The 25,035-nt window shown below is 39.6% G+C and overlaps 1 protein-coding gene across 25 annotated transcripts in view; it reads left to right on the plus strand.

Moving 5' to 3' along the window:
- Positions 1–25,035, plus strand: part of DOCK9 (dedicator of cytokinesis 9) — a 299,763-nt gene that overhangs the window by 204,478 nt on the left and 70,250 nt on the right. For all 25 annotated transcript variants that reach the window (XM_037800399.1, XM_037800409.1, XM_037800417.1 and 22 more), the window contains exons 27-33: positions 371–442; positions 11,131–11,277; positions 11,501–11,584; positions 12,265–12,376; positions 15,216–15,394; positions 15,630–15,743; positions 20,911–21,031. In XM_037800399.1, coding sequence (XP_037656327.1) covers positions 371–442; positions 11,131–11,277; positions 11,501–11,584; positions 12,265–12,376; positions 15,216–15,394; positions 15,630–15,743; positions 20,911–21,031 — 829 coding nt within the window. The remainder of the gene's footprint in view (positions 1–370; positions 443–11,130; positions 11,278–11,500; positions 11,585–12,264; positions 12,377–15,215; positions 15,395–15,629; positions 15,744–20,910; positions 21,032–25,035) is intronic.

Below are 25,035 nucleotides of genomic sequence, written 5' to 3' on the forward strand. Positions count from 1 at the left end.
TTGAATATTAAGTCCTTAACATTCAAATTAAAATTTACTGAAAGACTGATTTAGAGATTATAAGGGCAGATATTACCAAGTGACAGACTCAACTATGGGAAAACATTGCACATGTAATTTTGAATATTAGAGACTTGTTGGATTGTGCCATGCTGGAGTGTGTACACCTGATTTCCGAGTGGAATGGAGTTTTTTATTGTTGAACATGTGAAAGCAGAAGCAGCACCTCTTCGGTCTGATGATAATTTGCTAAGACATGCAGTGGTGTTTTAGGGCCATATCTGTTTCATGTCAGTAACATTGTGAGCCTCACTTCCTACCTTATTATTTGTTGCTTTTCTTACTGGGGTCATTTTTTTTTTCCTTTCAGTATTCATGGTTTTTCTTTGATGTTTTGATAAAATCCATGGCTCAGCATTTGATCGAGAACTCCAAAGTTAAGGTATGTTACATCGTAGCAAGTCTCTTTCACTGTGTTTGGTAGCTAATTTTTATTCCTGCTTTCTATGTGCCAATTACAGTACCAGTATAAGTGCTTTACAAGTCATACATCATTTTAGCTTCATCACACCCCTGTGATGGAAGTACTATTATTACCCTCATTTTATAGATGAGGAAACTGAGGCCAGAGTGCTTGAGTTTTTTGCCCAAGGTCACGCTGCTAGTGAGTAGGGGAGCCAGATTTTGAAACCAGTCTGGCTCCAAAGCCTGCTTCTGAAGCCATATGTTATTAAATCCAAAGAAAAACAATGTCTTTTCCTTTAACTAGCTTACTAAATTTCAAGTTTGCTGAAATGAGAATAGTTCTTTAAGGATTAATTTAAAATGCCATTACCCAATGTTTATTAAGTATCTTGACCATCACAGACATTTCTCAGAAACTAGGATGGGATTGCCTGACCCAATCTCATGTCCTCTAAATAACCAATTAATAGATTTTTCTGCAATATCACAATCTCTTTGCTGTAAATGCTCAGTCTGAAATTTCCTCTTTCCCCTATTGCCTCCTTGACATGGGGTCTGGGTTTGTGACTTTGTCTTTGTGGGTATCTCCCATGCTGTCCCTGGGTTCCTGCTGGCCTCTGCCATGAGACACCTGGTCTCATGTCTGCACTAATACCCATCAAGGTGTGATCGGCCTTTGTCTGTCTGAGGCTGAAGCATTAGTTTTTATAAAATTCAAATGCAGTAAACACAGGTGACAATGTAACTGTCCCATTTTGATGATTCCTGAGTTCTTTCTGAGACATGCAGAGGCTTGGAGTTATCATGATGAATATGAATATTTGCCTTATTCGAATTAATATAGAAGTGGGCCATGAGTTCTGATGCGGTGTGGGAGGAACTCATGCAGGGGCATTGGTCCTGGTGCTGGAGCTCCCTCTCATAATGATTGCTTGTGCTGTTGGAATCTGGCAGGTAGGAGAGAGAAGCAATAGGGAGGGACGTTTGAGATCCAGGACTCCCAAGCAAGGTGTCTGAACTCTCTGTGAAAGCCTTGTGAAAGGCTGCTAGGTTTTTCGCCAGGAGGAAAGTTGCTGGTTCAGAAGCTCAAGCTGTACTTTCTTATAGTAGTGCAGGTGCTGGTGCCTGACCATGTGGGTTCCTTTTTTGTTTTTTTAAATCCTGTTAAAGATTTTATTGCCCAGGGGATTGCCAGATGGAAGTGGGCCCTGCCTTTCACAGAGTAATGCACCAGCCAATTGATGCCAGGACAGCCTGCCAAGGAAAAATCTAGCAGATTAGATGCAGTATGCATCTAAACACATACACACATACACACACACACACACACACAGAAGTTATTTGGATTTATTACTTTTCTTTTACAAATATTGTCATATATGGGATAGACTTAAGCTCCACCCCCACCCCACCCCTGGATTTTTCATTGTTTTTGGTCTCCTACCTAAATAAATGTGATCACTTTAGAGAGAGTAATGATTTTATCATATTTATCACTATCACTGATTCATCAGAAAGTATTCATTGAGCCCCTGCTATGTGCTATTTACAAAGTTAAATATGGCATGGTTTGTGCTCTCAAAGAATTTAGGCTGGAAAATATGCAAAGAAATCAACAGTCACCTTATCTCACGTGCTCAGATAGAGGTGGGCACAGAGTGCTCCAGAAGAATAGGGGTGGGGGAACTGTCAAAAAAGGCTGCCTGGGGGAAGTGTGAATTGAGATGGGCTTTGAAGAATAGATTAGGGGTTGGCTAGATGTGGAGGAGAATGAACACTTTGGGCAAAGAAGAGGCCTGTGGTGGCAAAGAGCTGGGACACAGCATCACACATTCAAGGAACTACACCAGCCCATTCCCTCCTGTGACTGCAGAGAAGACCACATGAGAGATGGTCTAGAGAGGTCATGCAAACTTCCAAAAACACTCGCAAGACCTATATTCAAAATCAAGTATCTTTGGCATCTTTATGAGTCCTGTGTTAGAAGATTAATAAAGGCATTGATTTGCATGTGTTCTGTTCTCAAGACACTAAATTAAACCACAGAACTTTAGGGATGGTAAGGACCTGATAGGTACCTCCTAGTCCATCTCCACCCTTATTTCACAGATGCGGGGAGAGAAGTCTAGGCAGAAATTTAGCCTGGTGAAGTGACCTGCCCAGGGTCGCACAACTTAGCAGAGCCAAGAATGAGAGCCAGAGTCAGAATCGGCCTCTTTCCCGGTGTTCTGCCATTTCCAGCCTTATAACTTCATCCTGCCATTTCCAACCTTAAAGCTTCATTCTCCAATAATTCTGGCAAGTAGTTTATTTGTCTTTGGAACATTACACAAGCCACTAAAATGCTATCGTGCACAACCTTTTCCATAAGTTAATTATATCTTAGTCCTAAAACAGTATTCCAAGAGTTTTTAGAAGTAGTTCATTTTTGAATTGTTATTCAGCTAAGCTTAAAATGCAGTATTGGTATCCAAAAGGAGAAAACTTAACCATAGCATAATTTACTATAAAAAGAAATTCAGAAAACCTGCTGGTTTGGTTTGCTAAAGCTGCCTTAATGCAATATACCAGAAATGGGTTGGCTTTTTCAATGGGGATGTATTAGGTTACAAATTTACAGTTCTAGGGCCATGAAAATGTTCAAATTAAGACATCAAAAGGAATATACCCTCTCTGAGGAAAGGCTGCTCATATCCGGGGTTCCTCTGTCACATGGGAAGTTACCTGGCAACCTCTGCTGATCCTTCTCTCTAAGCTCTCTCCAAAATGTCTCTGAGTATTTCCTTCTGAGTGTCTGTGGGTCCTCTCTTAGCTCCTCTGAGGCAAACTCTGTATTTCATCTCTTAGCTTTCTCTGAGCTGAGTTTCATCATTTATCCTCTCATAAAGGTCTCCAGCAAGGGGATTAAGACCCACCTTCAATGGGCTAGGTCACATCTCCATGGAAACAACCTGATCAAAAGGTCCGATTCAACAATAGGTCTGTACCCACAAGAATGGGTTAAAAGAACATAGGCTTTTCTGGGGTACATAACAACTCCAAACCAGCACACTTGCTTACCTCTTTGGAGAATTTAACATTATCACTTTTGTGGTGCTCTCCTCTCCAGGGTGAATAATGAATTCTAAGATGGTTTCTGCTCCGTGTCACCTCAGGAACCATACTGCTCTGTCCTCTGAATCACACATTATTAATCTATCGACGACTAGAATGTTTTTTGATGCCTTCATTCAGTTTGTCTCATTTCTTAGGAGTAATGAGTTTTATGTGTTTGTTAGGTGTTATGTTTGTCTTATATTTATGTCTTGAACACTTCTTGCTTTAGTCCCCCGTTTTAGTGTTCTGAATTTAGGGAACAAGTTCACATTCACCATTCCTGTACTATTCGTGATTTCCAGAACTTTGATCAAATCCCCTCAGTTTTTATAGTTTTAGACTGAAGATTCTTAATTTCTTCTGATGTCTTTATAACCCTGATTTTGATTTTCTTTTCCTCATTGGTGAGTCTTTCTTAAAGTGCCATAAGCAGGTACACATCAGTTTTGCAGGAGCAACTGGGCTGTGGTTTCATATAAGAGCCAGATAATCCTTTCAATTTTGATTAATGTGGCCTTTCTGAGGATATCTAGCACCGATCGGCATGTTGAGCTGATGTTTTCGATATACACACCCAGTGTTAGTGGAGTGACTCCAGCTGATGCATATTTATACAGAAGGATACATTTTCACAGGGTTTGGCTTCCTTTTAATGCTGCACTCTTGCTGAAAGGTGGAGGTGCCCACCTGTGTCCACCTTCCAGGCCCCTGTCAATGCACCTGGTTAATTTGCTGAGGAAAGGCATAAAAGATGCCTTTGGACCGACATCTAACATAAGTCATTTCCTTACTACAACAGATGGATCTGCAGTTTGGATTGATTATATTTGACTGTGCCAGTCTCTAGTGCTTCACTTGTGCTTGGAATTTACAGTGAATGTTTTTTGAGGAAAATGTGAGACCTCATTAAGGCATACTAAGCAGCCCTCCCCATCCCCTCTGGTCAACATTCTTTAGGTGTTTCTTTTCTGTCATTTGTATTTAGCAACTATAATTTAGCAGGCTAAGTTTGAATATCCTTTCCTCCCACACTGAATCAAGTAAATTGCTAGTATTCTACAGGTGTACTTCAAGAAAGGAAGTTGGAAAGACTGGTGTGGGATAAAATGAATATATACCCTGAGTAAGCTTTACTTGTTTAGCATTTAACCATTTTCTGGCTTAATTGAGCAAAGAAAGAGTTTTTATTTTTTAAAGTTGTAGAAGGGTGATATGTACATATTCTCAGTGGACTGGTTGAACTTTCCCTAACCCAAACTTGTAAACATTGCACATCTGTGACAGGGAATGTTAATAGCCATAATTCTACCCACGAATGAGTGATTTGAACAGCTGTTCACTATTGGGCAACAGAACAATGAGAAGAAATGCAAATAAAGTAGAGTGTGACATATTCATTGGATAAAGTCATTGGATAAAGAAGATACTCAGTTTGGAACAATTAGAGAAGAGCGCTGGGAGGTGTAGGTAATCTCCAATAATGATAGGAGATTCATGTGGGGATAGAGGTGGAGTTTTACCTGGACCAAGAAGGTTGCCACGACGTACAAAGCGGAGAATGAATATTAGGTAGAGGAAAGAGCTCATGCAGAGGTAAGGGCCTCTGTGGCTTGCTCTGTGGTGGAGCCCATGCTGTCTAGAATGAGAGTAGAGGAGGAAGATGGAAAAATAATATTAGCTGAGAAGCAAAGATGAGATTATGGAGCACTCTGAAAGCCAAATAGTAGACTTGATTTTGTAGAGACTGTGGAGAGGTAGAAAAGGTTCTTTAACAGGAGTGACAAGATAAAAGAGGATATAAAAGATAGAGTGGCTTGGAAACTTTCATATCAATGAGTTTACCTACCCAGTGGAGCTTATTATATTAATACATTCTGGGCACCTAGCATAAATAGCCTTTGGAGCAATTAGTAGGTTTGTTGCTTTATATATTTCTTCTTTTTTTAGCTCTCTAACTGAGATGATATGAAATATGTTATGGTGTAGTAATTTAGAAAGGAACTGTTGCAGATGTAGCACTGGGAGGGATGATAAAGATGGAAAGCATTATGAATGAGTAAGACATTATATTAAGAAAGACGTGTGTTCAGTAAATACACTTCTAGGTGTTTACTAAAGAGACATTGAAAGTGTATATCCACACAAAGACCTGTGTACAGATGTTCATAGCAGCTTTATTCATAATAGCCCAAAACTGGAAGCAAGCAAGTGTCCTTCAACTAGCGAATAGGTAAATAAATGATGGTATCTCCATATAATGGAATACTCCTCAGGTATAAAATGAAACAAAGTACTGATTCATGCGGCAAATGATTGAATCTCAAAAGCATTATGTTAAGTGAAAGAAGACAAACACAAAAGACTACATACTGTTTGAGTCTGTTTTTGTGATGTTCTAGAAAAAGAAAACTATAGGAACAGAAAGCAGAGCAGTGGTTGCCAGTAGCCAGAGCTAGGGGAAAGGAATTGACTCACCTTTTAGAGGTGAGAGAAATGTACTATGTCAATCATGCTGGTAGCCATATAACTGTATAAACTTGTCAAGACTTACCAACTGTAGATTTTAAAAGGTGGGTTCTTTTTTATGTAAATTATGCCTCAATAAACCTGACTTCAAAAAAAAAAAAATTGTAGCATCAGTCTTAAGTGGGAATAAAAGGGCCTCCTAGATATGAGAGCATAGAATAATAGAGCTTTTGAGATGGATAATAGAGTAGAGAAGTTGGTTTACCAGGAAAGATGGAAGGGGTTGAGTTATGCTTGGGATGTCTTAAACCTTAGGTGTGTGTTAGGCTATAGGTTCAGCTGTTGTGACTGAGCCCTAAAATAACAGTGACTTAAACAAGAAAAAATGTTTATTTCTTCTCACATGAAAGTCGAAGCTAACATGGGGGTTCTGTTCTACAAAAGTTTTCAGGGGCTCAAGCTCCTTACATCTCATTGCTAATGGTGAGGATGAGAGCAGTTCTTCATCCTCACCATTAAATTGGCTTCACCACCACATCCAAATTGTAGAGGGAAGGAAGGAAGGAGAAGACACACCTTTTCCCTTTAAGGATATGACCCAGAAGTTGCATGGAGCACTTCTCCTATTGGACAGACTTAGTCACGTGACCACACCTAGCTGTGAGGAGTACTGGGAAATGTAGTCTGTATTTGGATATTCATGTGCCCAGTTAAAAAGTTGAGGTTCTGTTGCCATAAGAGAGAAGGGAGAGAACAAATATTGGAAGATAACTAACAGTTGTTGCCTTACGGGGCAATGATACATCCAAACAGAAATTTCCAGTTGGCAGGTAGAGATTCAGGCTTGGACAAGGAAGAAAACAGACAGAAATAAAGAAATAGATTTGTGAGCCCCATTTGCTGAACTGTAAGCCTACACTTTTCTCTGGGGAGTTCCATGCCAGTCTGGGTTGCCAATGGGATTATCCACACAAGGGATTTATTAAGGGAATGACTATCTGGGAAGATGGGGAGGGAACCTGGGAGAACCAGTAGTCTGCAGTACAGGTCTGACCCCAGATGAAGGAAAGAAGGAAGAAGGGAAACATCTTAGACTGCAGTGCAGCGCCAAGAGAGCCCAGCAAGACCATTGGAAAGTGCTGGAGCCAAACTCAACTGTCAAAGGGGTCCCATTTCTCCCAGGAGCAATCCTGCCTTAGCATCATTGGCTGGGAGCAGCCTGTGCAAAGTGTGGCTGAGGTGCAAATGCAGCAGTGGATTTCAGAGCACAGCAGCTGGGCCATAGGCTAATTATGTTCCCTGCAGTCAGAAATTAGAGACACCATTCCCATAGTACCAGTAGGCTAGAGAGAAAAATAAACACAGAGAATATAGAGAGGATACTGATACTGATTTTTATGAATGAAAATAATGAAGGGGGTAGGAGGAAGAAGAGAAGTTGTAGGCAAAGTGGAGGAGAGAGGAAGTAATATAAGGATTCCAACAAGGAGAAGCATTTCAAAATGCCAAAAATACCATTTGGCAAATGTCTTCTTGGCCCCATTAGTTTGTTGTTGTTTGCTAAGCCAGAAAAATGAATATTAACTAATAGTCTTATTTATTGTATCTCAAAGAACAGTAAAATAGCCCATAGAAAGGAGATCTCTCAACCCCATATGAGTGTGGAAGGACACAAAGAATTGAAAATTTGAAGGAGGTTCTGAAGGCCTTACAGATGAAGCCGTGATTTGGTCAGCAGCAATTGTACCCTGAGAACATGTAGGATGCGGTGGAGCCCCAACAGTGGGTCTCTGCCAAGACTTTGCTTGTCAACAGCAGGGCTCATGGGGGTGTCCATAGCAAGGCTGAGTGTGGGTCATCAGGCAGATCCCACTCAGCCCAGGAGTCGGGTGGCGGGAGTTGAGCAGCCAGCAGGATGGCATGTAGGTGTCTGGCTCACAGCAGGGAGGGGGACGGGGGTCACAGCAGGTCGGCTGGAGGAGGCTGATCTCATGTGGACAGGTGCTGGGCAGGCAGACCCCACACCGGCAGCATTTGTCAGAGGAGCAGATGGTGGTGGCTGGGCCAGTGGGAATGCTGCAGCAGCGCTGCCAAGAAATCCTGCAGCAGGACGTGGTCAGGAGTGGGTTTTGTTTGGCTGAGTCGTCTCTTACTGTCTTGGTGTCCTCTCCCCTGATCAAACTCTTAAATACTCAACCCTCTGGACATCAGTCCATTCCTAGGAGTTTTCCCTTCCATCTCAGTTTATAGTAATCTCCATAAACACATCTAATTACTTAGGTGTACATTACCTAAGATGCACGTCTCACCTCATAAAAAGGCATTTGGTTGCCAAATTAGGACTCCAGTCAATAGCTGTTTGTCATGGCAAGGAGAGCTTCATTTCAACCTTGAAAGATGCTGAGTTGTCATTTCCCTATCACTGAGCAAGCATTATTGATGGGTTGGTATGTTAATTATCCACGATTCTTCACCACATTTTCTTTCTTTTTAACAAAAACTTTTTATTTTAGAATTATGCAAATAAATTCAAAAGTAGAGGGAATGATGTAATGAATCTCTATAACTATCACCCAGCTTTAACAGATACCAACATTCTGGCTTTCTTGCTCTGTATATCCAGCCTCCTACATTTTTTTCCTAGAGTATTTTAAAGGAATTCTCAAACGTTATACCATTTCATCTATAAAAACTTTAATCTGTCACCCTTAACAGTAAGGCCTTTAAAAAAAATTTTAACCACTATACCATTGTCACACCCAACAAAATTAACAATGTTTCTTTATCATTTTAACAGCGAATCTGTATTTCATTTCCCCAGATGTCTCAAAAATGTCATTTTTTAGTTGGTTTGTCTGAATCAAAATCTAAATAAGACCCATATGTTGCATTTGATTGATGTGTCTCTTAAGATTCAGTGAATCTCAAACTGTTCTTTCTCCGTTTTTTGTTTGTTTTTTAATGTCATATATTTGTTGAAGAAAGTTAGTCCTTTGTCCTGTAGAATTTCCCACATTCTACACTTGGCTGATTGTAGCCTTACAGTATTGATGTATTCCTCTGCCCTCTTTGTTTTCTTTAAACTTGTAGTTATATTTAAAGTCAGGTTCAGTTTCCCAATGGCAAGTATATTTCACAGTGGTGCTGTATCACATAAGGAGGCTTCTGAAGTCTTGAGTGTCCAACTTTTAGTGATGATAATATCAATGAGCAGATTTAGTTGGTGGTTCCTGATACATCTGTTATATAGTTCTCCATCAACTTTTCATCTGATGATTTTAGCAGCCATTGACTTGGCCCCATTCTGAAACCACAGACATTTCTTAGGAGACTTCTTTTTCAAGAGTGGCCAGCTTGGGTAGCTGGCTGATGGTTAGAGCCAGACTGGACTCCTGGAAGCTGATTGTTTATTGAGGCCAACATCCCAGGATATAATTACTGGTTACACATATGGAACAAAATCCCTTTGAAATTTCAAAATTTGCTGCTCTGTTTTTGAAATTAGCTAAACTTCAAATTCTTATTGTTTGATCCTTACCTCTCTGGATACTTTAGTCTATATAAGTGCACAAATGTTTTGTGTTACTGGTTTTGGTTATAAAGCTGGTATTTCAAAATTTCACAATAGGTTCTGGTATTTAATACATAAGAATGACACATGCTTGCAAATGAAAAATTATCTAGTTCTAGCTTTTCAAAATGCTATTTGTTTGGCATGGAATACTGGATTGGCTGTTCTGAAAGAGGCCAAAATAATAGTGGCTTAAGACAGAAGGTTCTTTGGAAATTATGAGCTGGTAGAGAGTTTAGAGAGTGAGGCAGGTCATTTCGGGGACTCAAGCGCCTTCTGTCCTATTATTCAGCCTAGGTGTAACTCTCATCTGCATGATTGAGAAGCTGGTTCACCACCCCCAGAACACTCTCCAGGCAATGCAAAGAAGAGCAAGTGGAAGGCAAGCAGCTTCTTTTAAGGGCATGACCTGGAAATGGCCTTTCCTCCTACAGCCTGTCAGCCAGAACAAAGTCAGATGGCCCATATTAGCTGCACGTTAGGCTGGGAAGTGTGGCCTCTAACTGGGCAGCCAGGCTGTAACTAGGCAACCAGCCTCTAAAGCTCTGGGAGAAGGAAAGGAGGGCTATTGAAAAATAGCCCTCTTAACCTTGCTAAGCTTGTTTCCTCATCTGTAAAATAGGGATGAAAATATCCCCCTCTTGTGGCTGTTAGAATTAAATGCGGGAAGGATAAATGTAATGAAGCCACCTCTAGTTTAGTGCCCTTCTTTTTACAGGCTCTCAATAAATTGTTCCAGTTTTAGAAGGTGAGAAAGGGGGTCAGGACAGCGTCACCTAGCCAAAAGAGCCCAGGCTTTGGATTCATGGTGGATCTAGGTTTGGATCTTCTCTCTGCCACTTGTTAGCTGTGTGACTGAAGAGACGCCTGCCCTCTATAAAATTAGAATTAAACTTATAAGGGTTTGTGTAAGAATTTAATTAAAAAGTACATAAAAATACCTAGTACAGTGCCTGGCATATAGAATATGTACAATAAACAGTGGCTAATTGATAAGTAGTCTGAGTTTAATTTCTGAGGAAAGCATTCTTGATATGGAAAAATTATTGTGTAAAGTTAATTTGAAGAGAACTGCTTCTAAGCAGTTTAAACTGGTTATGTCCAATTGTCACCCCATGGATTTTCAGGTGAATAGTTGAAGCTTAAACCCAAGCCAGTATTTTCTAAAGAGAGATCTGGAAGGTACACATATCAGAATCACCCAAAGTGCCTGGTGAAAATGCAGGTCCCTGTTCCTTCTCCCCACGCTCTGCCAAGTTCCCGAATCTGAATCTCTGGGAGTGGAGGCAGAAGCTCTACATTTTCACAAATACCTCCAAGGTGATCTTTACCACACTGAAGTTTGAGGGCTTACACATGGCATTTATTTGAAGTATTTAAATATTTGTATAGTACTTTGAAAGAAGAAAGAATAATTCATCTCATCTAATTTCAGATAAATAAAAGTAGAGCTCTGGACTCTAGGATAAGATTTTTGTTTTAAAAGGAATGCAACTTCAAAATAGTAAAGGTTTGCTTTAAATTCTTTTTAGTTATTGCGAAATCAGAGATTTCCTGCTTCCTATCACCATGCAGTGGAAACTGTTGTTAATATGCTGATGCCACACATCACTCAGAAGTTTAGAGATAACCCAGAGGCATCTAAGAATGCAAATCATAGCCTTGCTGTCTTCATCAAGGTGAGTATCTCCAGCAGGGATAGTGTTAGCCACGTGACTACAATGTTCTTTTTGAGTAGCTATCTTAGAGAGTGACCAGTGCATAAGAGGTGCTTTGTCAGTGTCGACTGCATGTTTTCATGCTAAAGGATAAACTTACTAACAGTAAATGCTGATTTGAAACCAACTTTCCAGAAAACTTGGACCTGAAATATTTACTTTTGTGAGTTCTCACCCTCCACAGAGATGTTTCACCTTTATGGACAGGGGCTTTGTGTTTAAGCAGATCAACAACTACATCAGCTGCTTTGCTCCTGGAGATCCAAAGGTAGTGTGGATATTATATGCTATTCCTTTTTTTCTCTCTGGTTTCCAACTGAAAGTCCATCTCTTTCTCTCGGTTCACATCAGTCCCAGAGGCACCACTCAGACCCCTTTCCTGGCATCCTAGTACTTCACCAGTACACATGTGAGATATTAGGGACACACTATAACCCCAAATGAGAAATAAACATTACCTGTTAATTTTCTTATGAATACCTAAACTGATTTCTCAACACCAAAACTGAAAGTATTTGGTTGTAAGTTATAGTTTATCTAACAAGGTAGCAGAAGTAACCATGTATCCTTTCTGTGGTAGACTATCTCTCTGCATCTCTTCCCTTAGTTGTTTGTTTTGTTTTATTTTTAATCTCTGCCTTAGTAATTTTTTATTATATTGATTCTGTGTCTATAAGGATGAGATTCTTGAAATCCTTTATTGAAGTAGGAGGAACGTAAATAATAAATGCCCTAAAAGTCAGTAGAGGACATTGTTTAATGAAGTGTGTTCTCATTTTTCAATCAAATCCCTCTAGCCATTCTAAAATCTGTAAAATGTAGAGTATGCAGTTCCAAGAGAGTCTAGAAGCTAAAGACTGGGATATATATGTCTTACAGGTTTTTTAGGATGCTGAATAAACTATCCAATGAAATATTTAATTTATGACTAAACATTTTGTCCTGCAGACCCTTTTTGAATACAAGTTTGAATTCCTCCGTGTGGTGTGCAATCATGAACATTATATTCCTCTGAATTTACCAATGCCATTTGGAAAAGGCAGGATTCAAAGATATCAAGGTGATTATCCCTATATATATTCATGTTAATCTTTTCACAGAGAGACCCATTTATTTTTAATAAGAAAATTGATCTAAACGTGACATTATAACTTTCTGATTTTTTTTCATTGATGAATTAAATTTTTTTCTTGTTAATTTCCCATTTTAAAAGGTATTGATGAAAACATTATATGGGGCACTTACTTTTCAGCAAACCTATCAGACTACAGATGAAGCCATTGTGACTTTTGCTTTAAAAATTCCTTTGCTTAAACAATAGAAATCCATTTTACTTACAGTAGCTTATTTTTATTTGTTTTACTTTTCCTTTTTTCTTGTGAATTAGCTTTTCTTTCACCAACTGTGGAGTCAAATGACACTCCTGTAGGTAGGTGTGGGGTGTGATGCTTGCTTTCTTGCATTGTCCTCCTTTAAAAAAAATGCAAGTGATTGCTGAAATGCTTACATACGCTATTCATTTCGGCATTTCCTATATCCCTTGATCAATTTTTATACTCATGATAAACCAGCGAATTTATTTTCACTGTACCTAAGACACTGCTGTAATATACCAGAGAGGCCTCTAGTTTTTTGCTCCTGGAGTTGCTAGATCCTCTAGGATGCTTCTTTAAGTAAAAGAAACAAACAAAAAGCCCTACTTTGCCCAAAGCATTTATTGTTCCATTATTTTCATAGCCCTTGTCCATGTTAGTGGCAGTAACCTAAATCACAAGCAACACGGCTTTTTCACATGCTTTTTATGTTTGCATGTTGAGTCTTTATTCTGTATCCTCTTTAAGTTTGAAAAAAGTTGAGCTTAAAAGGTATTTCTTTTAAATAAAATTCACCAAATTAGTTTATCAGGTCTCAAGTACTATTTATTGAGTTTGGGCCTTGCTCAGGATTATTTGTGCTAAAGAAAAGAAAAAGTGGGAGGATGCCACCAAACTATTAATAACACTTAAATCAGCTGCCTCTAAAATTCAGAGATGCACACAGATTTCAGAAGCATGTGTCTCTTCTTCCAGAACAGACCCTCCTTTTGAGGAGCAGCTCGAACTGTGTGTCAGGACTGCCCTAGCCTCTGGAATACGGGCATGGGCAACACGAATGAAAATCCTTGGCCCTTTGTAGCTTACTTTCTAGTAGGGGACGACAGAGAAACAAAAGATACATAAGTAAAATAGGAAGTATATTTAACAGTGATAAGGCGAAAACAAAACTGGGAAAGGGGATATGAAAAGGGATGTGGGAGGGATAACATTTGAAATAGGGTGACCAGGGAAACCCTAACTGAGGTGACTTTGGAAGAATGATTTGGAGAAACTAGGTTGGAGCCATGCACATGTGTGTAGGAAAGCCTTCTGAGCAAGGGTAAGAGCCAGGCATTCACAGACCCCAGTCTAACCCCACCCTACCCCTGTGATCTCCCTTCTGACTGTTTCCCACATTTCCCAGCTTCTCAAACATGGCATGCAAGCAGTTTCGTCCCATCCTGGACTTCTCTCAACCTCAAATAGCTGCTTTCCTGGGGGAATCTGAATCTTCAGCACCCCTATGTGTGGCTCCCCAAGGTCTCCCTCCCCTCTCTCCAGTACTCCAACTGGAATTAATTGCTCTTCCTGACACTGCCCCCCTCTGCATCCCACCCTGCACTCCTAAGCCTCATCTCACAGTTACTAGCTCACTTGTACTTGGGGACTGTAACTCTTTTCCTTGCACCTGTCAAAGTGCTGAGACCAGGGCTTTAGATCCAGTGGCTGCCCTGTGAATGTGTGCCAAAGCCCGTTCATCCCCTTTGGCCCTTCAGGGCCCTATTATTTTTCCTATAAACTGAATGAACTGAAAATCCTTCATGTGCCCAGCAGACCCTGCTGCCACAACTTATTCAAGCTCTTAGGAAACTCTTGGGATATTTGGTAGAAGAGGGGTACCCTAGGTAGGTGTGTGTGGGTCACACAGATAATTTGCACTGATAGGAGTAAACATTTTTTGAACTTTTCCCTCTTCTCCCTTCTTGTGCTTCTCTTTGTCTCTTATACACACACATACACATGCACACATACACACACACAAACAAATGTATGTGAGTACATGCACAACTATTTCTTTTTCTGGAAAAGCTTTCAGTTTTGTCATTTACCTTGTCATTTAGCTTGCTGATGATTTATTAGTTTGGTTTGGTGCTTTGTTCGTTCTCCTTTATATTAGTTTTTTTCATTTACTTTTAGAGGGGCAGAAGTATTGAGTATATTTTAGAATGTAGTGCATTAAATAATTTATTAATTTGTTCAGTGATAGCAGAATAAATAGGTTGTATGCTAACTTGGTCGTTTTTAAACACATTGGGTGTTAAGTGGAGTATATAGTTATTAATGACAAGAAAATGAGTAAAACTCACATAGAAAAGAACATTTTGATAGAACATATATATTCCCTTTCTTTCATTACATGCTTGTTACTACTTGTCTATAGTTCTGTTAATTAGTACATTAACTTTATTTGTCAGTATTTGTTAATTTGTTATTTGTTAATAACAAATTACAACTGTAATGTAACATGCTGTTCTGTATTTTAAAAACTGGTACTAAAACTATTCATTAACTCAATAATTATGTAGCATGCAGTATGTTCCAAAATCAAAATCCAATTCAATTATTTGTATTTAAATTGTTTTCCTTTGAGTTAGAAACTTTAAGTAGAGCAGTTTTTTAGATAATTGACCCTTTCCTATTTGAAGCCAAATATAATCATCTGTAGATATGCACAGCTTGGTATGAGTGCAGAGATAGATTTTGTTTTTATTTTATTCAAATCGCATTACATCCTGATTAAAGTAGCTTGTATCCTTATTTCAGATCTCCAGCTTGACTACTCATTAACAGATGAGTTCTGCAGGAACCACTTCTTGGTGGGATTGTTGCTGAGAGAGGTGGGGACTGCCCTCCAGGAGTTTAGGGAAGTCCGACTGATTGCAATTGGTGTGCTCAAGAACCTGCTGATAAAGCATTCTTTTGATGACAGATATGCTTCAAGGGTGAGTATTCTCCAATGGAGGGAAATACAGGCAAAGAAATACCCTTTATTTAGGCAATATAAAGAATGTAACCCATCAATGCAGTCAGCACTAAGAATTCCCTACTTAAGCAATAAAATAAAATATCAGTCTTTATAGGTAGGATCCAAATAAAGGAAATGGCCAGTGACAGCTTGGTTTTTCATTCAGTTCTCATACCTGTGGAATAGGCTTGTAATTTGTGTCTTTGTTTCAGAGCCATCAAGCAAGGATAGTCACTCTCTACCTACCTCTGTTTGGTCTGCTTATTGAAAACGTCCAGCGGATCAACGTGAGGGACGTGTCGCCCTTCCCTGTGAACCCCAGCAGTGTATGTCAGCTTCCATCTACGCACCTTCTTTTCTATTCTTTTCTCCTTTTTTTTGAGGGGGGGAGGTGGTAGTGGTAGGGAGGACAGTAAAACTGTAATAATCTGCAGTGCTCCTGGTAAATTGCATTTCCTAATCAATTGGTAAAACTTTCTGAACTCTTTTTGAAATCATTATAAAAACCATGCCCTCTTGATGGCCCAGTACTTTATAAACCTCAGGATCTTCATTTTCACATCAAAAATAGAACATAGCCCTGACCTGTCTGTTCTGAGAGCTCAGTTCTAGCCCCAGTTCTGATAGGAATATGCCAAGTGGTCTAGGACAAACCACCTCTCAGTTTTTCTCTGTCTATAACATTAGAAAGTTAGGGTGGACATCAGGGATGCCAAGGTGAGTGACGCGTGTTCTCACCCTCCAAGAACTGACCACCTTAGTCTATGTGACCTTTGCACAGTTGTTTAAAGATGCACTGGAAATTAAGTTGACTGAAGGATGACCCTGGGAATTATTGACTGGAGATTATGTTTTTCACCTAATCCTTGGTACTTGTTAATTTGTCTTCTGATTTGAAAAGGATTTTTGGTATCATCTTAAATTCAGTTTGTTAAAGCATTATCACTGTCAATATCTTGTCACTTTTGAATTCCATGAGGCTTTTTAATTATTAAACTATAATGAACTATAATAGTTAATTATTAAGATTTGTAAAATTTTACAAACTCAAACCCATATTCTTTATCTTTCAAAAGTTCCTTTTCTGGGCCTCAGAAGGCTTATTTACCATTAATTTGGGCAAATGTTACCAGCCAACAATTTCCTCTCCCCTTTTATTCTGGACCCATGAACCGGATCATTTGTTAACCTTGCTGCTTTGTCATGATGGCGTACATTTGGGATGATTCCATGCATGTTGCTGTCCCTTCCGCCACCCAAGAGTTATGCATTGTCCTCTTTTTTTTTTAATTTTAGCTTGAAATAAATTCAAAGTTATAAGAACAGTTGCAAAAACAATACAAACCCCATACACAGAACTTCAGCATACCCTGGCCCCCCTCCCCCGATACCCTGATCTACCAACTTTAACATGCTGTCATACCATTTCTCTTTCCCTCCCTATCTATCATCCATCATCTATTGCTCTGTCTTCTGAACATATGAGAGCAAGGTGCAGACATCCTTGAGCAAACACTATAATTCGCATATGCAATTCCCATGAACAAGAACATTCTTTTATGCAATCTCATTAAGCACAGCTAAGAAGTTCAAGAAATTCAACATTGATACAAAGCTTACGTTCTATATTTCCTTTTTTTTTTCTTATGTCCCAGCTGTGTCCCTTTGAGCCTCCTGTCCTCCATCCTCAGATCCCATCAGGATCATCCTTGGCATTCAATTGTGATCTATTTAGACTGTCTTTTTTTTTTTTTTTTCCAATTGTGGAAACATATATACAGCCTAAATCTTCCCATTCCACCCCCTCCCTAGCATTCCGTTAGTGGGATTAATCACATTTAGAATGTTGTAATGCTATCACCTTCCCACCATCCATTACTAGAAATTTCCCTTCACCCCAAACAGCAATTCTGCACTCATTTCTTAACTCACCATTGCCGCTTCCCCCACTTCTCGTAACCCATACTCTACTTTTCATCTCTGTGGTCATATTCTCTGATAATTTCTTTGTGTTTACTGTGGGGCTTAAAATTAACCACTTAAATCCATAACAATCTTGTTTTTTTCTTTGATACCAACTTAACTTCAATAGGACACGTAAACTATGTTCCTATACTCCTCTATTCCCCCACCTTTATATAGTTCTTGTCAAAAATTACATATCTTACATTGAGTCCAAAACCACTGATTTGTCCTTAGAGTTTGTGTATTCTATATCATGTAGGAAGTAAATAGAGTTATAAATCAAAAATTATTGACTTCTATTTGTATTCCATTGTGATCAGAGAATGTGCTTTGAATATATTCAGTTGTTTTTGTTTTTGTTTTTAATTTATTGAGGCTTGTTTTATGTCCCACCATATAGTCTATTCTGGAGAAAGATCCGTGATCACTAGAGAAAAACGTGTGTCCTGGTGATTTGGAATGTAAAGTTCTATATATGTCTGTTAAAATTCTCTATATCTCTCTCTCCTTTCTTTGTTTCTCTGTCGGTAGGGCTCCCTTTAGTATCTGAAGTAGGGCAGGTCTTTTATTGGCAAAATCTCTCAGCATTTGTTTGTGAAAAATTTAAGCTCTCCCTCAAATTTGAAGGAGAGTTTTGCTGGATAAAGTATTCTTGGTTGGAAATTTTTCTCTCTCAGAATTTTAAATATGTCATGCCACTGCCTTCTCGCCTCCATGGTGGCCGCTGAGTAGTCACTACTTAGTCTTATGTTGTTTCCTTTGTATGTGGTGAATAGCTTTTCTCTTGCTGCTTTCAGAACTTGCTCCTTCTCTTCAGTATTTGACAGTCTGATCAGAATATGTCTTGGAGTGGATTTAATTGGATTTATTCTATTTGGAGTTCACTGGGCATTTATGCTTTATGTATTTATATTGTGTAGAAGGTTTGGAAAGTTTTCCCCAACAATTTCTTTGAATACTCTTTCTAGACCTTTACCCTTTTCCTCTTCTGGGACACCAGTGAGTCTTAAATTTGGACGATTTATTTTATCTATCATATCCCTGAGATCCATTTCGATTTTTTCAATTTTTTTCTCCATTCTTTCTTTTGTTCTTTCATTTTCTGTTCTGTAGTCCTTGAGGAGGCTGAGTTGTTGTTCACCTTCCTCTAATCTTGTATTATGAGTATCCAGAATCTTTTTAATTTGGCCTACAGTTTCTTTTATTTCCATAAGATCTTCTATTTTTTATTTATTCTTGCAATTTCTTCTTTATGCTCTTCTAGGGTCTTCTTTATGTCCTTTATATCCTGTGCCATGCTCTCGTTCTTCTATTGTACTGTGTCTCTTCTGATCTTTTGATTTGGGTGTTTGGGATTGGGTTCTCCATATCATCTGGTTTTATCATATGCTTTAAGATTTTCTGTTGTTTTTGGCCTCTTGGCATTTGCTTTGCTTGATAGGGAACTTTCGAGTTATAAAAAATACCAATCTAATTTTTCAGATCTACAACTTGGTGGCGTACACTTTCTCTAACTAACCAGCAGATGGCGTCTGCGTGTCACCTATTCCCCTCAAGTCATTTCTCCTCAACTTCATCTTTGTGGTGTGTGGGGAAATAATTCTTGTGGGGTTCAATTGGTGAATTCAGTTTGGGTGTGTTGTTGGTGCTGTCCGCCCTGAATGTGGGGCGTGTGTCTGGGTGGTTAGGGAAGCAGGGCAGCTTTAATAATCAATCCTCCCAGGTGTTCCCAGAGATTCAAGGCTGTTGCAAGAGTCTAAGCCTTCATTTCAGTTTTGCCCCAGATTTTCTCTGCTGCTGACCCACAAGTCCCCAGCACTGACGTAGAGTCCCTGGGTTTTCTGAGCAGGCCCCCCTTCTCAGCTGTGATCTTCCAGGACCTCTTCTGAGGGAAGGCTGTGCTACATCACAAGTGCGCACCGTCCCTCAAGGGAAGCCCTGGGCCACTGGGCCGTGCAGGGGCGCTGCCAGCCTGATGCAAAGATGGATGAATGGGGCATCTCAACTTCCCCCTTTTCGCACAGCTCCGCCTTCCCAGCTCTGGGACAACTAGCTGTGTGTGCACCCAAGGCCACTGTCCACGGCCGATATTGTGGTGTGTGCGCAGTGCCGTGAGATACACTCCCTGTCACACTGGGTTTCCTGGCGTGGCTCTGGGCTGTGGGTCCCGCCCCAGGGAGGAGTGTCTCCAGCCTGCCAGGGAGCCGGCTGCAAGCAACGCAGTTTCTTTCTCCTTTTGGCTCTCCCCTCTGCCCCCCTGGCTCTGAGGGAATCAGCAGTGGTCTGTCTTCCACGCCAGACACCGAGAGGTTGGCACAGCCCACTCCTGCCGTGCTTTACTGTGCAGTTCTCACCGTCATAACTGCAGCCGCTCCTGGGTTTTTTTTTTTTTTTTTTTTTTTTAAAGAACTAGTCCGTCTCCAAATGCCAACCCCCCGTTTCCCCACACCGCAGCACTGCCGCAGGACTTTCAGCCGGCTTACTCACTTGTTTCAGAATGCAGACTCCTGGTTTCACCAAGTGCATGGTCCCTGTGGTTTTAGCAGACCTTGTCTAGCTGGTACATTGCTGGAACTGGTGTTCTGGGTCACTTTCTGGTTTTTATCTAGTATTTTTCACGGAGGTGTTTTTTTGCCCTGTGTCACCTAGCCGCCATCTTAGGTTCTCCGCATTGTCCTCTTTTTTACACTAACTCTCCACCTGTGAATACATTTCCTAAAATAAGTTACACTGAGATAAGCCATATTTATAGAATGTTTTTTTTGCTGTTCCAAAGGACAGAGTCTTTCTCTGTCCTTAAATGAAGTGTATCTCACTAACTTCACCTATACAACGTTGTATTTCACACTTGTATTCTCTAAACCTGTCAGTTTCTAAATGGAATAAGTAATTCAGAGTGTAATGTGACCTCCTGTACTGTATTAATCCTGGAAAAAAAAAAAATGGACACAAGGTCTTTCTTTGCCTTTCACCAAAAGTAAAATCACCATAATGTAATATCCCTTTGTTGACATAATTTCAAAATAAGTACTTCTCCGCTAATTAGGAGCACTCATGAAGCTTTCCATCTTTCAGAAATTTCAGTTGCTGCTATTGTAATTCGCTGTGGCTCATTTGGAGGATTTCTGCTGTGAGACAAAAATCAGTGTTCTATTTAGGAAGAGGATGTGAGGCTTTTTCTGAAGGAGAAAAAACATGCTGAAATAATCTAAAGAAATACTGGGCATCAGAGCTCTGGATAGGGAAAGATTTTAGAGCTGCTGGAAAAAGAAAAATCATGACTTTATGGAACAAGATCTGCCCCAACTTTAAATAGTCCGTGCTCTTTTCTCTCCTTGCCCTTCCCTGAGCCATCCAGCACCTTCCCTGCCTCCCGCGTGTCAGGCGACTGTTTCCCCCATGCAGGCACCTTGAACGTGTCGGGTTGCTCTGTCTTGTTCTAACACTTGCCCTCACACTTGCAGGAACAGCTGGTGAATCTTTTCAGTCATCTTTGATTATTTCTTCCTTTTCTCTCCCCTTTGACAGACGCTGAAGGATGAATCACTTAATTTGCCAGCCGTAAATCCGTTAGTGACTCCGCAGAAGCCAGGGAGCCAGCCAGATAACAACCTGCACAAAGACCTGCTTGGTGCTATCTCTGGCATTGGTAAGGCTTGGCGCCCTCATCTGCTCTCAGCTGAACTCCAAAGGGGACTTTGATCAAATGTTTTGTTAAAGTCTTGAACCTGCGGATTAGTATTTTGAAGTCTGAGTTTCTGCTTTGAGTGTTTTCTTTTGTGATCCTTAAAAATGACTGACTACCCTCAATTCTACATTAAAATAAAGGTTCCCAAATTCTCGTGAATCCCTGATATAGTACATTTAATCATTTACTTGTACTGTTTGTTTTTTGTTTAATGCTTATTATGTTAATCTATCATTTTAAATCTTCAAATTGCATCATTGATGCTTTTAGAAAAAGAATATCTTTGCAGCTAAGTGGGGGTGGATGGATGGGTGGCTTTGTAGTGTTAGCGATGTAGAGGAAATGTAAAAGAGAAATTCCTGAAAGGTGATAGTGCTTTGTTGCTAGAATTCAATCCTAAGGTCAGTTTTCTAAAATCATTTTTTCTAGAATATTTTTTCTATCTGGTATAATGTAAAAATGGCCCATTGGAGAAGAAAACAGATGGCATAAATCAGGATTCAGGTTGATTAGTTTCTCCATAAGAAATTGCCTGAGAAATGTGCTTACAGTATTCTGATTAGTTGAACCCCTGTGCCAGCTCCTTTGTAAAGATATAGTACAAATATATATATATATAGTCACAGAAATGCCATGGGCTTCTTCTGTCTGTATTTCTCATGCTCCTTTACTGTACTTTGAATAAATGAAGCATCCTACAATAGCTAGCAGTTAGACTACCCAACAATGGGACCAATTCATGGGGCAGAATAAAGAGCAGTCCTTTTATTCAATTAATTCACAGGATGGTCTTCACTCTGAGTTTATGCCCTTACCTATTGTGCTGGTGGTGTTTTTAATATGCCATTTCATGTAGATGATGAAACCAGGCAGAAGAGAAAATTGGAAACCCTGTACCAATGCCCAGTTTTATTCTACAATATGAATCCCTTTTTATAGTTATGTAATTTTTCATAGTATCCTATCACAAGTGGCCCTTGTAAAGATTAAATGAGTTAAAACGTGCTTGGAGCAAAGCCTGGCATGTGGTTAAACACTCAGCAAATGTTAGCCGCTAGCATGAGGTTCCATTTGCCTTCCTCTGGGGCTTTCAGGCTGTCTTCTCCTTTGCTCTGCTTTGCCGTTATGTCTGCCCACTGCTCTGGGAGTGGGGAAGGGGCTTTCTTTCAGATGGTTTTGTCTGCAGTAGATCAGAGCACTGACTTTAAAGTCAAACAGATGTGGTTTTACATCTGGAGTTCACTATTTACTATTTGTCGTGAACAAAGTGTTTATCCTCTCCACCCTCAGTGTCCAAATCTCTAAAACAGAATCATCATGAGGAGCAACAAGCTAGTATAATGCATGCAGTGCTTGGCATGGTAAACACCTAGTACACCCAGTATAATTATTTGATTCCTATTATAACAAGCACAGGTTTTTGATACTTTTGTTATACCCTGAGTAACTAGTCAGATGGGTCCAGGAAAATTTTAATTCTCTGTCCCCTCTGACCAAGTACACTGTAGGAAAGGATATCAGAGAGAAGCGTTTAGGACTTGTGTAAATGAGAGGATGTTTCAACTAATTTGACTCACTTCTCCAATTCAGATTTCACTTCGTTCAGATTTGGGATTCTTGAAAACTTAGAAATAAACCATCGGGTATCTTTATCATGTCCTGAATGTCACAGATGGCCTTTGCTGTGTTTTCTTGGCACTATTATGAGAAGCACTTGAGACTGATGTAGTTTCTCTTCACTCCTTCTAAATTTCAAGATGTGAATCTACTTTTTTTTCCATAAGAATTTACCATGACAGGCTTCTTTATACTCGGGTTTTATCTGTATATCTTACCCCCTACTCCTACCCCTCCTCTTTAAAACCTTAAATCCTTGTTTCATTTTCGGATTGCTTTCCAGGGAAGTCCTACCTTTGAACTGGGGTTTTTTTAGCGACTCTTCTTTAAGTCATCAAGGAGTTTTTAGTTATTTTTAGATTCAGTGCTTATCCTTCAAAAGCAGACTTTCTCCTTATGTCTTTGTTTAGAAGAAATCCTGTTTCCACATTTACTGAGCATGAGTCCTCACCAGTTTTTTTTTATGATTTTTTTTAAAGCAATTTTATTGAGAAGCATTCATGCACCATATAAGCCATCCAAAGTATACAATCAGTGGCTCACAGAATCATCATATAGTTGTGCATTCGTCACCACAATCAATTTTAGAACATTTTCATTACTCCAAAAAAAGGAAGGGAAAAAAAAAAAAGACCCAAAACATCCCATACCTCTTATCTCCCTCTATTATTTATTTATTTATTTATATATGTATGTATGTATGTATGTCTTTCTTTTATTACTCATCTGCCCATACACTGGATAAAGGAAGTCAGTCACAGGTTTTACAATAACACACGATCACACGGTAAAAGCTATGTAGCTATACTGTCATCATCAAGAATCAAGCCTACTGGATTACAGTTCATTAGTTTCAGATATTTCCTTCTAGCTATTCTAATACACTAGAAACTAAAAAGGGATATCTATATAATGTATAGGAGTAACCTCCAGAATGACCTCTTAACTCTATTTGAAATCTCTTAGCCACTGAAAACTTAATTTTGTTTCATTTCTTTACCCCCTTTTGGTCAAGAAGGCTTTCTCATACCCACGATATCAGGGCCAGGCTCATCCCCAGGACTCATGTCCCATGTTGCCAGGGAGACTTACACCCCAAGGGTGTCATGTCCCATGTTGGGGGGAGGGTAGTGAATTTATTTGCAAGTTGGCTGAGAGAGAGAGGCGGAATATTGAGCAGCTGCAAGGAGTGAAGTTGTGAGGCATGTAAATAGGTGAATGAAACTTGAGAACATTATGTTGTACAAAAGTACAAATATTGTAAGCCTTAGTAATATAAACTATTATGAGCAAATGCTGAGAATTGAATTCAAGAGCATAGGTTAACAGAGGATAAAACATGGGTAGAGATTGGGCAGTCAATGTTGAAGGAGTACGGACTGTATACTAAGGTTTATTGTAAAGGTTCCTAGATTGTAAGTTCTTACAGCAGTCACATCTCTTCCTGAGTTTTAACTGTTATTTCTAAATTCTGAGATGCTGAGCTCTGTGTATAACCTGGTAGTTCCCTGGAACTTTGGGTATCTGTGTGAGACTCAGACTTAAAATTCTGCAGCTCTGAAACTCAGCATTCTCCATACAGCAACTTTTAAAGAAGCTGAAAAAGAGATCAGATTTCAATTAGAGATATGAATGAAACGGACTTGGTTAGGACTAAGGTAAATTAGAATACAGGGTGAAGGAGGATATTGACTGTTTTTTAAAACTTCAACTTCTGTTTGAGACCAAAGGAAGAGATGTTTATTTGGTACAAAATTTAAATTTTCTGTAGCACACTGTCTAATTTAACCTGTATGGTCAGTTTATGTAAACAGCATAATTACATGGAATCTAGAATAAGGAATGATATCTTGTTTTTCTGTGCAGGTTAATGTAATGCCCCAATCCATCCTAGAGTATTTTGGGCAGAAAATAAAAAAGTCTGCAAAAAGTCCCATTGAGGGATTGGGGAAGAATGTGGAACTATTAAACTTCCCCACCTGGGGAATTCCTGACATTCTTGCAAGCATTAGGGACTCCCAATTTAACGTCAAGCGCTCAGTCTTGGGGCTTAACCTTAAGAAACTTATGCCTGCACAGAAGAAGCTAAGTCTACTCATAATTATGCCTAAGATTCACCCCACAGAACCTCTTTTGTTGCTCAGATGTGGCCTCACCAGTTTTTTTAATGTCTTTGAAATGTGGTGCATGAGAATTTCTAAAACTGATTCATTGCCTGGATAAAAACTAGTCTGAGATTCGATTAGTTTTAAAAGGCAAGCATTCATAGGCTCAGATTTCCTTTTTCTACCTGTTCACTGTACTGCATTGAACCGTCTGTATAAGGGGGAGGGAGGTGAACTAAACTT

This window comes from Choloepus didactylus, chromosome 12, assembly GCF_015220235.1.
Source record: "Choloepus didactylus isolate mChoDid1 chromosome 12, mChoDid1.pri, whole genome shotgun sequence".
NCBI classification, from domain to species: Eukaryota; Metazoa; Chordata; class Mammalia; order Pilosa; family Megalonychidae; genus Choloepus; species Choloepus didactylus.